The sequence below is a fragment of the Rhinolophus hipposideros genome (genome assembly GCF_964194185.1).
Source record: "Rhinolophus hipposideros genome assembly, chromosome: 20".
In the NCBI taxonomy this organism is placed as follows: Eukaryota; Metazoa; Chordata; class Mammalia; order Chiroptera; family Rhinolophidae; genus Rhinolophus; species Rhinolophus hipposideros.
This window is the reverse complement of record NC_138066.1, coordinates 27481768-27497157: the sequence shown is the minus strand read 5'-3', so window position 1 is coordinate 27497157 and position 15390 is coordinate 27481768. Positions and strand designations below refer to the sequence as shown.

The following is a 15390-nucleotide window of genomic DNA, read 5'->3' as shown; positions in this document are numbered from 1 at the left end:
CTCAGTATGGAGCATGGGCTGGCATAGGCTAAGACTGGCAACAGGCAGGTCATTGCCATGGTCCAGGCAAGGAGGGATGATAGTGGTCTGAGCAATAGTGGAGATGTGGGGATCCAAAGCGGGGATGAGTATGAGACAGAGAATGTGTACTCTCAATTCCAGTCACAATTTAAACTACCCATGCTATGTTATCTCTGCCAGCATTTCCCAAATTGTGTTCTGTAGAACATTATTCCGAGGTTCATTAAAAGAAATGCAATTTAAAATAGGTTCTATGAACAAATATTTGAAACAGGTCATATTTCCCACCTATTGAAGTCACAACTACGTGTTAAAATTTTTAAAGACCCTGAGAGGTCTTAGACTAAAGTAATGCAGTCACTTCGCTTAATCCAATGCTTACCAACTTTATTTGACTTCATACTACTTTCTACATCGAACACCTCTGCTTGAACAGTATTCCATGAAGACTGGTCTGAGAAAAGCTGATGTTTGCTCTTATCTCTAGACTAGCCATGCTCTACTGTATTGTCTCGATGCATTTAAATGTACGTATCTGTTCAATGTCCATCAGAAGTGATGGAACGAGGGTCCAGCACAGTGTTTCCTTTGGAGACCTTGGGATAAACTACAGTTGTACCACCTATCAGTGGGAATGCAAAGACATACTAACCTATGCACTGTGCTAACCTGCTTTTGTTCTTCTCCAGAACTTCCAGGGCAACGAAGCCATGTTCGAGGCAGTGGAACAGCAGGACATGGACGCTGTGCAGATCCTCCTATGTCAGTACACAGCGGAAGAGCTCGATCTCAACACGCCCAACAGTGAGGGGTTGACGCCTCTGGATATTGCCATCATGACCAACAATGTGCCCATTGCCCGGATCCTTCTGAGGACGGGGGCCAGAGAAAGTCCACACTGTAAGTAAACCTGAGAACAGAAACATGTAGTATGTAGGCCGGACCCCAGCTTTATGTCACCAACATAGCCATAGCTGACCTGTGGAGCACGAATGGTCGACTAAGCACAGTCTCTGAAATCCTTGACTTATTTTTATGGGCTTTCATGCGAATAGTGATCGTGCTTATCATTCTAAACATTAAGTTATATTCTAAATAGAACACACTGAATGGTATTGAAAAGGAACCTCAAAGGAACATCCTTCTAAGAATGTAACCCAATGTGAAATACTCCAAGTGAGGCTATCGAATAGGAAGTGTACAGAGAAAAAGATAAGTAGGTGTGTGTTAGTGTCTTTGTGTCCATCGTTGATATAATGGCTTATTCATTCATTCATTCATTCATTCATTCACTTACTCATTCAACAAACAATGAGGACAGTACACTGTTCTGGTTACTAAGAATGCAATGGTGAGCAAGACGAAATCCCTATTCTTATAGAGCTTATATACTACTGGGGGAAACTTCCAATAAGCAAGGAAATAAAATATAAACTCAAGTAGTGATAAACACCATGAAGAAAAGAAAATGAATGAGTGGCTGGAGATGGGTGGAATAGGAACTATTTTAAGTAGGGTTGAGCAAGAAAAGCCTCTTTGATGGGAGGACATTTGAGGCCAGTCCTAGACATTAGGAGTGAGACACAAAAACATACAGGGTCCAATTCTAGGCAGAGTGAACATCAGATAGAAGGGTGCTGAGGCAGGCAGGAAGGATAAGGCCATATTTGAAGAACACGAAGGGCAGTGTGGCCAAAGCAAAATGGACCAAGGGAGATTGATCACTGAGGAAGAAGTCACCAGGATCTGATCATTCCGGATCTGGCAGGCCAGTAAGATGTTTCACTTTTATTGTAAGTGTGATGGGGAGACAGTGGGGCAATTTAAGCAGGTGAATGACATACTCCGCTTTACATGTTACAAGATACAGTGCTCTGTGGAGAATAGACAGTGATGGGGCAGTTGTGATATTGGAAAGACCAGTTAGGAGTGTATCTTAGTGGTCCCGAAGACAGATGCCAGTTCCTTGGACTAACTTGGCAGTGACATTGATGGTGATCAAGGGTAGAATTCTGGATGTATTTCAGATGATGAAAGCAAAAGCATTTTGGCAATGTGTAAAACACTCTAAGAACTTAAGACCTCATTATTTTTTTATAAGATCAGCTTTATTGAGATATAATTCACGTACCACACGATTCACCCACGTAATGTGTACAATTCAATGGTCTTTAGTATATGCACAGAATTGTGAAACTACCACAATTTTAGACCACGGTTATCACTGCAAAGGAAGCCTCATACCCTTTAGATATCACGCCAACCTCCCCACGGCTTCCAACCCTGGGCAACCACTCATCTACTTTCTGTTCCTATGTATTTGCCTGTTCTGGGCATTTCATATCAATGGAATCATATCATAGATGGCCTTTTGTGCATGGCTCCTTCCTGGGTGTATTTTGAAGTATACACCCAAAGGGGCTGATGGCAAACCCCGCCCATGACGGGATGGGGTAAAATCACACAAGCCTTACCCTGTGCCTGGCACTATTCTGGGCATTCTACATGTAGTCACTCCTTTAATCCTCACAGCGACATTCTGAGGTAGGCACTCACATTCCCCATGGTGCAAACTCTCTGACCCAATGACCACAATGGCTCTGAGCCACAGTTTTTATGTTTCCGAAAAGAAAAAAGTAAACTCATCAAACTGTTAGTTTCACTAATACTGATTCACTTACTTCCAAGTGCTGAGACCCAGAAAGCTGAAAGAGAAGCAAGCAAGTATATAATTAGAGGTCACATCTCTGCTCCTAAATTTCAGAAACCCCCAACCACCCAAAGACTGGGTACAGAGGCAGATCCTTGTATCAGCGAACTCTGTATTTTAAAAATGCTAAGCTCACCACATCCATGTCAAAGAGAGTGAGGATTTGGGTTTCAGCAGGATTGGGACTCTTTGGTAAGAGCTCCGTCATCAAAGTGCCACTTCTTTTCTGTGGAACTGGAGGATGAGCAGGGATGGGCAAATCAGGGTGGAAGACATCGAAAAGGCTGATTTGCTACCTCCCAATTTATGTAGCAACGAAGTCTGTCCCAGAGATCCAGTGAGAGAGCAGTGGAGAATCAGAGGGTCTGAACACAGAGAATGCAGACTGAGCTCCATTCTATAGGAACAAGGAGACCATTCATCCAGATGTTGCCTGTACTGAGCTGGATGAAACACTAGTCCTACTTACCTGAGCGGCTACAAAGAATTCTCCATTCTCTGTGAAACCAGTAAGACTCCCAATTTCCCCTAGCCCCTTTGTGTATAATTAAATCTCCATAAAAGAACCCAAGTACTAACTATCTAGTTAAACTAAAAGCAAATGTGTGCAAAGGATCCCTGGGTTTTCTCATTCCCTTTAGAATGATAACCACAATTATCCTCATAAAATTGTAAAGGAGAGTGAGAGATAAATCCAGATTTTAGCCTCTGGGAAATATGACATCTAAGTCACCTTGGCCACCCAACAAGTCAAAGAGATAGTACCGCGTATAGACTCCCACATGTGTCTCCACATATATTATCTCCAGTTTTCATACTAGCTTTTCAGGATGGTCTTATTTACTCTATTTCAAAGAAGAATTTTTTTTATTTTGAGAGGCGAAGTGACTGACCAAAGGTCACACGTCTAAGCAAATGAATAGGGATGCCAAGAACTCAAGTCCAAGTTTGTGGAGCACCAATGCCTCTGGGATCCTTCTGTGCAAACTTACTGCCTTTCCAAACAACCAACATGGAGGTCAGTGGCCACTGGGCCCTGCATCTTTCCCTTTGTGTTGCTTGCTAAAATCCTATGGTGTCTTTCTTTATTCTGTCCTATGCACTAAGGTGTCATTCCTGTTGGAGAGAGGCAGGACAGAAGAACGCAATCTGCTTTCAGGGATTTTTAATTCACTTTATATATCAAGTACAAACGAAAGACAATTGCCTGTGTGTATGAGTATGAGGCAGCTCATGAGAAAAAGCACAGTCTGCCAGCCAGAGCCAGATAACCAAACACCTGCTACAAATTGTTCCCCAGAAACTGCAGATGCAGAGTATAAGAGAAAAAAAAAAAATGAGGTCTTAAGTTCTGTTTTACACATTGCAAAAATGCTTTTGCTTTCATCATCTCATTTGAGCCTCACAACTGGCTTGTGAAATGGGAGTTAAGTTTCCTCATTTGAGGAAACTGGAATAAGAAAAGTCAAATAATTCACCCAATGCTACAAAGCGAATAAGTGGTGGAGGAATGATTTGAACCTAGATCTTCCATATTAAATTCTTTGGTATTTGTGGGAAAACATCAACACACTATCACACCGTAAATGTTTGATTCCTTCCTTCTCTGACTCTCCATCTTTTCCTTTTCTAATACCTGTCAAATATTTCAAAGCCACGTTCAGGGTTTCTAACAGGGTTCATTTTCTGGCTTCCCTTCCCCTACTATTTCCTTCTGAATACTAGCCCAATACTCTTTCCATTATGCCAACCAAAGATCCCAACACAAATCAGAAGAATGTCCTCTGTAATTCTCCCCATTTCATAATGGGAATCACAAAGACACAAATGAGTTTAGGGACTTAACTCCTAAGTTGGTCAGGCCTGACTTCCAATCTTTAGCCCCTCACTCAGAACTACATAGAATGTTCTTTCTAGACACGGCTTGACATTGAACCGTGTACATTTCCTTATTCATGAAGGGGCCACCCAAACTTGTACACTGCCCCAAGGTTAAATATAGATAGAACTCCAACCTGCCTCGTAGATGCTTCTACTATCTTTATTCAGCGACTGTTTTTCTGTTCCTCCCACCTTTCAGCAAACAGCCCAAAGTAACACTCATTCCTTCTAGAAGCAAACATCAGTCATTATTAAAGTAGAATCCCAAGTACCTCCTCTCAGACCTGTGTGAGGAGCTCAGGACACAGGCACAGAATCGGAAAGGACTGGCATTAGGAAAGCTAATGTACAGAGGCGCCTCAGGACGCCTGGGGGCTATGCCTTTGTTTCATCCATTCAGTATCCTAGGCACCATGACTCATGCCCAATTAAACAGCTGCTATCTGAGAAAGACGGGTCACCACATGGGAAAGTCCCCAGTCATAAACCCCTCCCTTCTTCTGACTAGCTCATATCCTGCCCCCTCCCCTAAGTCACAGTGCAACAGTCTCCAGCAGGAATTTGCTGAATCATCAATGAGGTCCTTTTGCCTTTCTGAGGCTACTATTTATTTGGCATCATTTAGGCTATGTAAATAGTAACCATAAAGGAGCTAGTTCTTTTTGGATACTGACCATGTGCAAACCTGGTCACTCACATGGATTTTTGCCTCATCTTCTAATGCCAGTACCTGGAACACAGTAGGTGCTCAGAAATTTTCAGTTGTGATTTTAAGCCCTGTCTAAAACTGCTGGGAATTGCAGGTATCGCATTTTAGCACATATACATACCTACATTGTGTATGTGTATGTGTGTGTGTGTGTGTGTGTGTGTGTGTGTGTAGTGCACACACAATGTACGGAAAGAAAACCTTTAAGTCTTCCAGTAATTTATACTTTGGGGTACCTTCTGTTGTGTTGCTGTTGTTATTTTCCAAGTGCTGTTGCAGAACTTGGTTGTAGATATAGCCTGATTGTTTTCATTTTTACACTGTTTAATTATATAGAGGTAAGAATGGGGGAATGCTCCTCGCTTTTAGTCTTTCTGCCCTTCTCTCCAGACCTTTTACTCTCTGTCTGCATTTTTTTTTTTTTTTTTTTTTTGCGAACTCCTCTCTCACTTTCTCTCGAATACTACCTATGGAACGGGGAAATGTCGCCCAGAATTAGTTATGTGCAGGTACTTCATGAAATGCATTTGCAGAGTAACTGTCACCAACAGGCCCCACTGTTACAGTTTTGGCAGATTTGTCAGGATGCACCTCGAGTTTCTGCAGTAGTCGGGGGTTCATGTTGGTGCTGGGACTGGTTCAGGGCACGTCTAAGAGGTGTGACTATAAACTAATGAGGCTGGCTTTAGGTAAACAAACACACCAGAAAGTCTACAATCCAAACGAATGTTATCCTTTAACATGGTCCTCATGGGAGACCCCACACTTGCTCCAACAGTGCTGCCATTGCTCTAAACACTTTTGGATTTGTCCTCAGAGCCAGTTTATGAGAAAATCTGACTCGTTGCTTAGAGTCACACCTGATTTTTGTTCCAAAACAGCATTGCCCAGCGTCATCACCCTCCATGTTCACCAGACTTGATTTAGCGAGGTTTCCTGAAATCAAATCCACCCTCAAAGGACAAAGATTTGCAACCGTTAAGAATATGTGAAGAACAAGCCTTAGACACATCTCTAAAACGAGTCCCCAGATATTTTTATCTGCTTCATTAAAATGAGAATCCTAATTGTCACCCTAACTTCCAAACCTGCTCCTCAAACCTCATCTCATACTGCTCACCCCTCACTCACAGTGTGCCAGCCCCACCAGCCTCTGTTCCATCCCCTCAGTGTGCCACACTGAAAGCCTTCGTATTTGCTGGTTCCTATGCTGGGATGCTTGAATGCTTTAAGTCTCATCGTCACATGGCCAGCTCCTTAATATATCAGCTTAAATGTCTCATCTTCAACAGAGGCTTTCTCTGGCCACCAAGTCCAAAGGCTAAAGTCACTTTAATGTTAATTTACTTGGATCACATCACTTGACTTTAGTTTTCTGCATAGCACTTATTACTATATATTTTCTCAATGTTTTTATTTATTTTCTGTTTCCCCTGCATTAGAATGTAAATTCCACACAAGCAGAACTAGTCAATCTCATTCATCACCAAATCCCTAGCAAATAGCAGACACTCCATAAAGGTGTGCTGCTGAATTGAACGAATCCCGAGGCTGCTACTTTTTAAGGGTATGAATGAGTTATTTATTTTGAAGGGAATGATTTTATTAACTGTCAAGTAAATTGATCTTTTTTTTTTTTATGTTTCCAAATAATTATTGAGACATCAAGTGGCCACAGCCTACGTTACAGTCACCTGCTCTTCAAGAGTTGATAATTGTCTTTTCATTCTTTGGTTTTTTTTCAATATTCATGCAATGCAGAATACATTCTAATTGTCAAAAAATGAAACATTATAAATAAAGTTAGAAGATACCTTTGATAGCCCACCCAACACACATGTGTGCACACGCACACACTCACCATCTAGGTTCCCATCCCTGAATTCCCGCAACAACCATCCAATCCTCTTAAGTCTCGTTTGATCCTTGATCTAGAAGAGCCAGTTCCAGCCTTACTCACAGTGACTGTTGACAAGACACTTGTGTTCCTGCATGGGCCTGTCCATAGGGCTGCTCCCTGACGTGGCAACTGGCTTCCCCCAGAGCAAATGACTGCAGTGGGAGGGGGAGAGAGAGAGAGAAAGGGAGGGCCAACCCAGCTGGAAGCAACAGTGTCTTTTATAACGTAATCTCAAAAATGACATTTTATCATTTCTCCTGAATCTGGTTGATCATGCAGACCAACCTTGGAACAGTTAGGAGGGTGTAAATACCAGGAGACAGAGATCACTGGGGCCCTCTTGGAAGCTGGATACCCCATTACCTATCTAGGATTGTCGAGAATTAAATGTAATAGTAGTTTTAAAACATTTCCCTGGCATATTATAAATGGTCAAAACAAAATATAGCCAGTATAACTCTCAAAAACAAAATAAAACAAACCAAGAGTTTCTAGTAAAGAATTTCAATATTTTATCCATCTGTCATATAGTTTGTGTTGTGAAAATGCTGCCCAATACAAGCACTTTTTAAAGTTTGTAGAATTTTATGTTCTAAAACTATACTGTCTAACACGGGAGCCACTCACTAGCCACAGATGACTATTGAGTACTTGAAATGTATCCAGTCCAAAAGGTGTTCTAAATGCAAAATTTTCAAGGCTTAAGTGATGAGAGAGAGAAAGAGAGAGAGAGACCCTCTGATTCTCATTAATAATTTTATATTGATCACACGTTGAAATAATATTTTGGATCTATTGAGTTAGCAAGTATATTATTAAAATTACTTTTACCTGTTTATTTGCTTTTTAATGTCACTACTAGAAAATTTAAAATAATGTGGCTCATATTATATTTCTATCAGTACTGAAATATTCAAGATGTGGTTATCTTATTTCATAGTTAAGCTCCCTATGACATCATTCGGTAATCTGCTTTGTATTTCCTAAATAAGTTCTTCAAGTGTTTTGTGTGTTTGTTTTAGACACAATGTCCATTTGCCCCTTGGAGTTTGGGAGACCTGGACAGTAAGCCCCTCTCTGTGTCAGAGGCTCTGACTTCTTAAAGAACCACAACTCTAACCTAAACTGTATAATATGGAGTTTGCGAATCCATATTCTGATGGAAAATAGCAGAGAAAAAACACTCCAGAGCCCCATGTCCAGAGTGTAATGAGTTCTAGGAGGGGAAAGTTACACGGTAATTAAAATGAAACCTTTAATCTCCAAATCTCTAAAACGTTTTTGGAACCACAACTTTCAAAGTCCTTGGGAAAACCTGAAAATAAGTGAAGCCAAAGTGAATTTTGAGTCCTGAATCTTAGCTTAGCAAGACAGGTAAATTAAATCTTATGGTTTGAATTTTCTGGTATGAAAATGTTTGAATTAAAAAACATTTAATTATTGGAATACCTCTATATTATTTCAACATTCATACCTGAAAACAAGTCAGTTGTGAGGTTGTTAGAAGGTTGTCACTTATGATCAGCAAAGATAAATTTTATTAACTGCTATTCTTGGTTGCCCAGAGGATATTGTCTTACAATGCAAGGTTTATACCTAAGTGACCTTGTTTTCTCCTTTGAAATGACAGATAGGGTTGAAATTGACACCATTTAGTATATAACTTTTCTGAATGGTACCTGGAGAAGAAACTTTTCATCTGGGGCAAAGACTTTCTTTCAATGGAAGAATATAGAGCAACTTTATAAAAACAAGTATTTTTGTGTGCCTGTAAAAAATATAACACAGATCATTGGGTGTAATAACAGTACGAACCTCCAATAATTGAAAGCCTTCTCTGCAAAGATTATCACTAACTTACCACAACTTATGGCACAGCTGCTGCTCAAGATGGCGGCAGCGTAACTTGTTAGGGTCATATATTCATAAGGGGCAGTGCTTTATTTATAGGACCCCAAGCCCTTTCACCACCCTACCTCCACTTTAGAAATAACAGGAAAGCAGATTTCAGCTCAGGGTAAGGAAACTCTTTACAATTAAATTAAACTCTTTAGAGTTAAAATTAAAAGTGAAATGGACGAAGCCACCTTGGTGAGTTCCCCTCATGGAAGAAATCATACAGGGCCAAGGGTTCTAAAGGAAAAGGTGCCTAAGTCTGGTTTGAAGGATCCTTCAAACTGAGATGAAACGCTTGTCTTAGTGCCTTGTTTTTCTCATCAATAGAACAAGGAAAATGCTAATAACAATAGAAAGTTATTGCTAAATTACAAAATGGAATATCATTAGTAATGGGTAAATGTATTTATTTTTTTCAAGTAAGCCAAATGAATTGTTCTCTAAAAGACTCAATTAAAAAAACAAAATCAGTTTACATTTTTACCCTCATTATATTTTCAATCTTTTAAGCAATTGTCAGTGGGGCCCAAATTCACCAATTGAAGGGCAAGGGCGAAATTGAGAAATAGGCAAGTAAGTAGTTGGTGATCTGTAGATTAGATGCTGATGGTAAAGAAAATCCACTCCGTCTGATCTTTATTTATCTCAGAATTTAAACAGTAACCGTAATTGTATTCTTTGAACACCAAGTGCCCGCCCCTCCCCATATTCCCACCCCCTAGTTAATTAGCTGGGCAGGTCTCATAACAAATATCCACTCAGAAACACTGGGTGGTAGAAATGATGTTGATAATTAAACACCACAATAGCATGGAGCCTATTTCAGGAGCTGCCGAGTGGTCTTGCCCCAGCCCGACTGCTCACCACACACTCACAGACCCTCTATTGTGCTGGCTATGACTGCACAGACCGAATGTTGCTTGGCTGGAGAAGGGGTCAACTGCAATAAGAGGGAAAAGACCAAACCTTGCAAACAGATCCAGGATTTCTGCCCTCAAGGGGGAAATATCCAGAGGGTGGAAGTGAAAGGGGAATGGATCCAAGAATCAGAGAAGGAAAATCTATCATAAAATAGACATAGCCTTTCTGGTTTCTCTGTCCAACCAACAAGAATGAGTTCACCAGTCTCGTGTCAAATATAGATAGCAATTAGAAAACTGCCATGTATAAATAATAGGTTAATTTGCCTCCCATTTCGTTTAGAAGAAGTTTACTGAGTTTAAGGTTTTTAAGAAAATCTTGATAATCATCCCAACTTCCTGGGTCTCAGTTTCTTCATGTTAAAATAAGGGGGTTGAAAACGTTCCTATCCTGGGGTGGCAAAAATAGGAACAGGGGTCCCAGAGGGGTCAAAAAGCCTAACCTATCATACCATTACTCAAGATAAAACTACACAGTCTAATATAATGATCATTTTTACCTGCTTTTGTTTAAAATATATTAACCCGGTTCGTTAGATTATCTCATTCTGAACAGATGCTTCTATTGGCAGTTATATAGGTCATTAATAATAGGGAGAAAATGATTAATTTATAAGTCAGCTGATTTGGTAGTCAATAAAGAAAATCTTTCAAAAGAGAGTGTTTTATTAAGCTATTAAAAAATCCATAGGAAAAAAAAATAATAAAAAGTTTGCTTGGTGAAATGGCTGGAAACCACTGGCTCCATCAGTGCCTCTCCAACTCATGCATGGAATTACCTCTAACAGAGGCAAGTGAGTATATTCCCAAGGGCACCTAGGGACTTAGCCTGGAAAAAAAAAAAAAAAAAAAAAAAAAGGAATGATTTCTCTTGAAAAGTTTCCCTTTAAAAAAAAAAATCTTCAGTTTGGGGGGAAATTTTCCATTCTCCTCTGTAATAGAAGTGTTCATTTTAATTCCTAAAGAATGTGTTTTCACCATTATCTTCTTGGAAAAGGTGATGCGCCAGGGAGATGTATATATTCATTCTGTGGCTTCAGAGATGCCCACTGCACCCCACCAACACCACTGCCATATTCTGCTGTGTTCTAGGTACCCCAGTTTGAGAAGTACAGGGATCCAGATGACCTTGGAAAACTTACCTGGCTGTAAAATTCTACTGATCTTCCTTGTTACTCTATGAAGAGGCACAATGCGTTTTATCTTGAAGATGTAGAATCCCATCACCCACTACAAGTCAAACGGCATCGAGTCTGCAGCCTAGGAGGCAAGGGAAAGTGTAGAAACAAAACGTGTTGTGCTAGAGAAAGAAGGAAAAATTTCAAGGGGAGCCCAGCATAGCTCACGAGAAGCTGTCCATCTGAAATGCCACCTGGAATTCACACCAGTAATAACTGTTGTGGATATAAAAATTAATAGGGGGGATTTCATAGTATTAGAAAAATTTATTTTTATAAATCGTGTGTCTATCACCCAAGTGTTGACGCATGCATGCAATTCAAACATCAGGCTTACAATAAAAAGCTCACTGAATGACTTAGCAAGGACAATCCCCCCATTTTCTCTATAATTTGGAGTGGAAGAAGGAGGGGGGGAGTGGGTAGAGGGTGCAGTTACTGGGTCAATTAATCAACCTGAAAACTGTGACACAAACTCTGACGCCTAACCTATGTCTAAAAATACACAAATGTATACGAATTTGTTTTAAACTGTCAATGCCTATATTTAGGACCTTCCCAGCAAGGCTATAATGAGACTGTGTTTGCGGGCTTCAGTCAGAGCAGACTCTACCATTAATCTGAAGTTAGTTAAATTAACAGCATTTAGCACTGACTTGTCAATCTCACTGCTCCAGGAAATTGCACCTTGAGGCTACTAATATTGCCAATTTTTCCACTGGAGTATGCACCCGCGTGTGTGTATGTGTATTTTTTTCTCCAGAAACTCCGTGTTCATACACCATCATTTCTTCCCTACGTCCACAGCACTTATGTTATCATTTATTCTGGCCTCCTTTAGCCTTCCCGGGGGATTCTGCATAGTGTAGCTGCTCAGTGAAAGAGGTTTTTAGCTTTATATTTATTTGTTTATTTTTCTGTCATGGCTCATGACTGAGGCTTTAAAAAAAAAGTGTGACAGTATTTAGAGTACATGATTGACTGCTACAGCAACATTCGTTAACCGTGACAAATCTGCAGCAAGACACAGTCCTGAGTGTTCTAAATAGCAACTCTCAGAAGAAAGAAGAAAGAGAGAGAGAGAGAAAGAGAGAGAGAGAGAGAGAGAGAGAGAGAGAGAGAGAGAGAGAGAGAGAGAGAGAGAGAAAGAAAGAAAGAAAGAAAGAAAGAAAGAAAGAAAGAAAGAAAGAAAGAAAGAAAGAAAGAAAGAAAGAAAGAGAAAGAAAGACTCAACTAATTTTTCATTGACCTCATCTGTAAATAAATTGAGACTGATGGTGAGCAGGGGCAATAATAAATTAGCATTCATTTCCTGTAATTAATGCAAACATGCCTATGAACACAGAGAATATGAATATATAACCACCTAATTTCCATTTCAAAATACACCTAAGCAATTTTCACTTGAGTTATCTTCATAGTATTTTCCCCCTTCATTAGAAGAATGAAATGGTTGGATTTCTTTCCCACCCTCCATGGGGAAATGTCGTTTTGGTCACAGAGTGTCCAATGCCTCATGGATAGAGCTGCAGAACTTGATTGTGATCTGTCTCATTATTTGACTGCCTACCACATGCCCACGCCACCACTGTCTTCCCCTGTTTATGACCAACCAGAAAGGGCTCCTCTGAAGTGACCAAGTGAGTAAAGGAGAAACATCAAGCTGGACAAGCTCTCTTGGCAAGAGAAGCGCGTAGGACTTGTTCTCTCGGGCAAGGGCATCTCCAGAGACCATTCCTGCAATCAGACCGCAGTCAGAGACCAACGTCTGAGCACGCTCAGGTCGTCCAGGCATCAGAACTCACTAGCTTTACTGTAGCAGCAGTAGAATATTTTATTAGCGACTAATAAATTGACTAATACTAACAGAATTATGCCACTAAGACACACATATAAAAAGGTCTTTATGTCTATGAGCTGGGCAGAAAGTGATAAGAGCAGAAGGTTTGAATCAGGTTCTACCAAAAAAAATAGTAACTTTGGCAGAATGCAGCTTGCCTCATTGGTGACTATTGCTAGGGTCTTCCTTGTCCTACAGAGCTTTTGCCCCTAAGCATTCGTCCTTCTGAAGGTCATGGAAACAAATGTGTGCAATCTGGATTAGAAGTGGTCCTCATGGGTTCTTGATAGGTAGTGGGATTCTAATTAACCGTGCGAAGCAGTTATGTGTGGTGCATGTGACAGAGGGCCAGACGCCATGGGAATATCCGAATTTGAGAGATTTACCATTTAATCTAGTTGTAAATGTCACTACTTAGACCTTATCCTAACAAGATGTTAATAACCAATGTAGATCCCACTTTCACCAGGCATTGTTTTCAAACCCACAGTAAATTCTCAGATATCTTGCCAGTAACGTAGCATTTCCCCAGAAGGACAAAGGAATCACCCCCATTTCTTTCCCTTCAGTTGTCAGCCTGGAAAGCCGAGCAATGCACCTCAACACGCTGGTGCAGGAAGCCCAGGAGAGGGTGAGTGAACTGTCTGCTCAGGTGGAGAATGAAGGATTCAGTCTGGACAACACAGAGAAAGAGAAACAGCTGAAAGCTTGGGAGTGGAGATACCGACTCTACAGACGCATGACAACGGGCTTCGAACATGCCAGTGAGTATAAGCAGAGGACTTCTACATTTAACTAAACCGAACCTTGGTTTGAGACAGCCGGGCCTTCTTTCACTGATTCTTTTGTAACTACAGGGTCATGGATGGCCGTTGTCAGACTGTTTGGAGCAAGGGCTCTGGGAAGCTGTAAAAGGATCTTTTGTCTTGCTTGATTTTCTGGCTCCTGATAGGTTCTCTGGCCACAGCCATGAGGCTTCAGTGCTGCTGGCCTCTCTCCACCACGTCACACTCATCTAGCACTTTCCACCCGCGATGCCCTAATGCCTAATGACCTGGACGGTCTGATGCCCTAAGTGGCTATATTTTGGGATGTAGAGGTGGAAAAATATTTTGTTTGCCTATTTGTCCAGTTTGTACTTCAATCTCAAGTTTAGGTTGTTTTCCACTCCCTACTGCATTTTTTATGTAGGCTTATATGAACTGACCTTCAGTTAATGCAGGCTACAGAGGACAGTTCAGTCAACCTATGAATTATGCTTTTGTCGGCACTTCCATTCTCTTTACAAATTCTTTTTGTTAGTTTAAGAAAGCCTTGTGTCTAGATAATACTCACTAGCACTGGAAGGTACTACTTAGTGCTGCCTCTGATATAAAAAAAATATATGAAATTTAAACTCTTGTGAAATATTAAACATTTATTCCAAAAGGTGATCTTATTTAAACAACAAAAAATTAGAAACATATTAAAATTTTAAATATAAGGGTAAGGACAGTTTATTAGTTTGGAACCTAAGTTGTGATAAACACCAAAACCAGTGAAAAATCTTGTTTTCTGAAGTAGTACTGTATGCTAAGTACTAAAACTAGGCCTGATCCTTTCTCTTGAAGCAAATAACTTAAGAAACATTAATAAAAGGTTGCTTTTAATATTAACAATCTCTTCAGCAAGGCTGATGCATGTTTGCTTTTTTAAAAAACAACACATTCAACAATTGTTTTACTAAATCCATTTGCTAGTGTGCTTCATTTCAGGGCAGATTAACACTAGAAGTCATTTTTAGACTTGATGCCACTTTGCGGGGGGCGGGGGAGTAATTTGCTAAATTACATAACACCTTCTGGGTGTCAAGGAATACCTAAAACCATCGGAAATCTTTTAAAACCTGAGGTTAGTGGACATGACATTTGCTCAGGAACTCTTTCTTAGAAAAATACTACTTGGTGTAATAGAAGGCAGCATGGGAGCAAGGTGGGTTAACATCCCCTACTGGGAAGAGCCCAGAATCAGGCTTCCAAAGCCATGGGCGTTCATCCTAGCTGTCTTCACTGTGTCCTTGAATGAGTAATTTGGCCTCTTGGGGCTGCATCTTTCTCCACCTAAAAGAAGGGATGTTGTTACTTGCCCTTTCTTCCCAACAGGGTTGTAAAAAGTCTCCAGTGAATTCATTTACATCAAAGTACTTTGTGAAATGTAATGGTCTCCACCTACAGAGTTGGTCCCTGCTAACACTCTCTGCCTCCTCTTCATTGGTCCAGCCAATCTCTTGTTGTGTTTCCCGAATACTTTGGGAAGGCTTAACTGGTATTATGTACCCCTTCAGAAGATGTTCTGA

The 15390-nt window shown here is 40.5% G+C and overlaps 1 protein-coding gene across 4 annotated transcripts in view; it reads left to right on the top strand.

The window, feature by feature from the left end:
* Nucleotides 1-15390, top strand: part of ANKFN1 (ankyrin repeat and fibronectin type III domain containing 1) — a 377306-nt gene that overhangs the window by 243476 nt on the left and 118440 nt on the right. For all 4 annotated transcript variants that reach the window (XM_081027455.1, XM_081027454.1, XM_081027452.1 and 1 more), the window contains 2 exons: nt 711-921; nt 13625-13819. In XM_081027455.1, coding sequence (XP_080883581.1) covers nt 711-921; nt 13625-13819 — 406 coding nt within the window. The remainder of the gene's footprint in view (nt 1-710; nt 922-13624; nt 13820-15390) is intronic.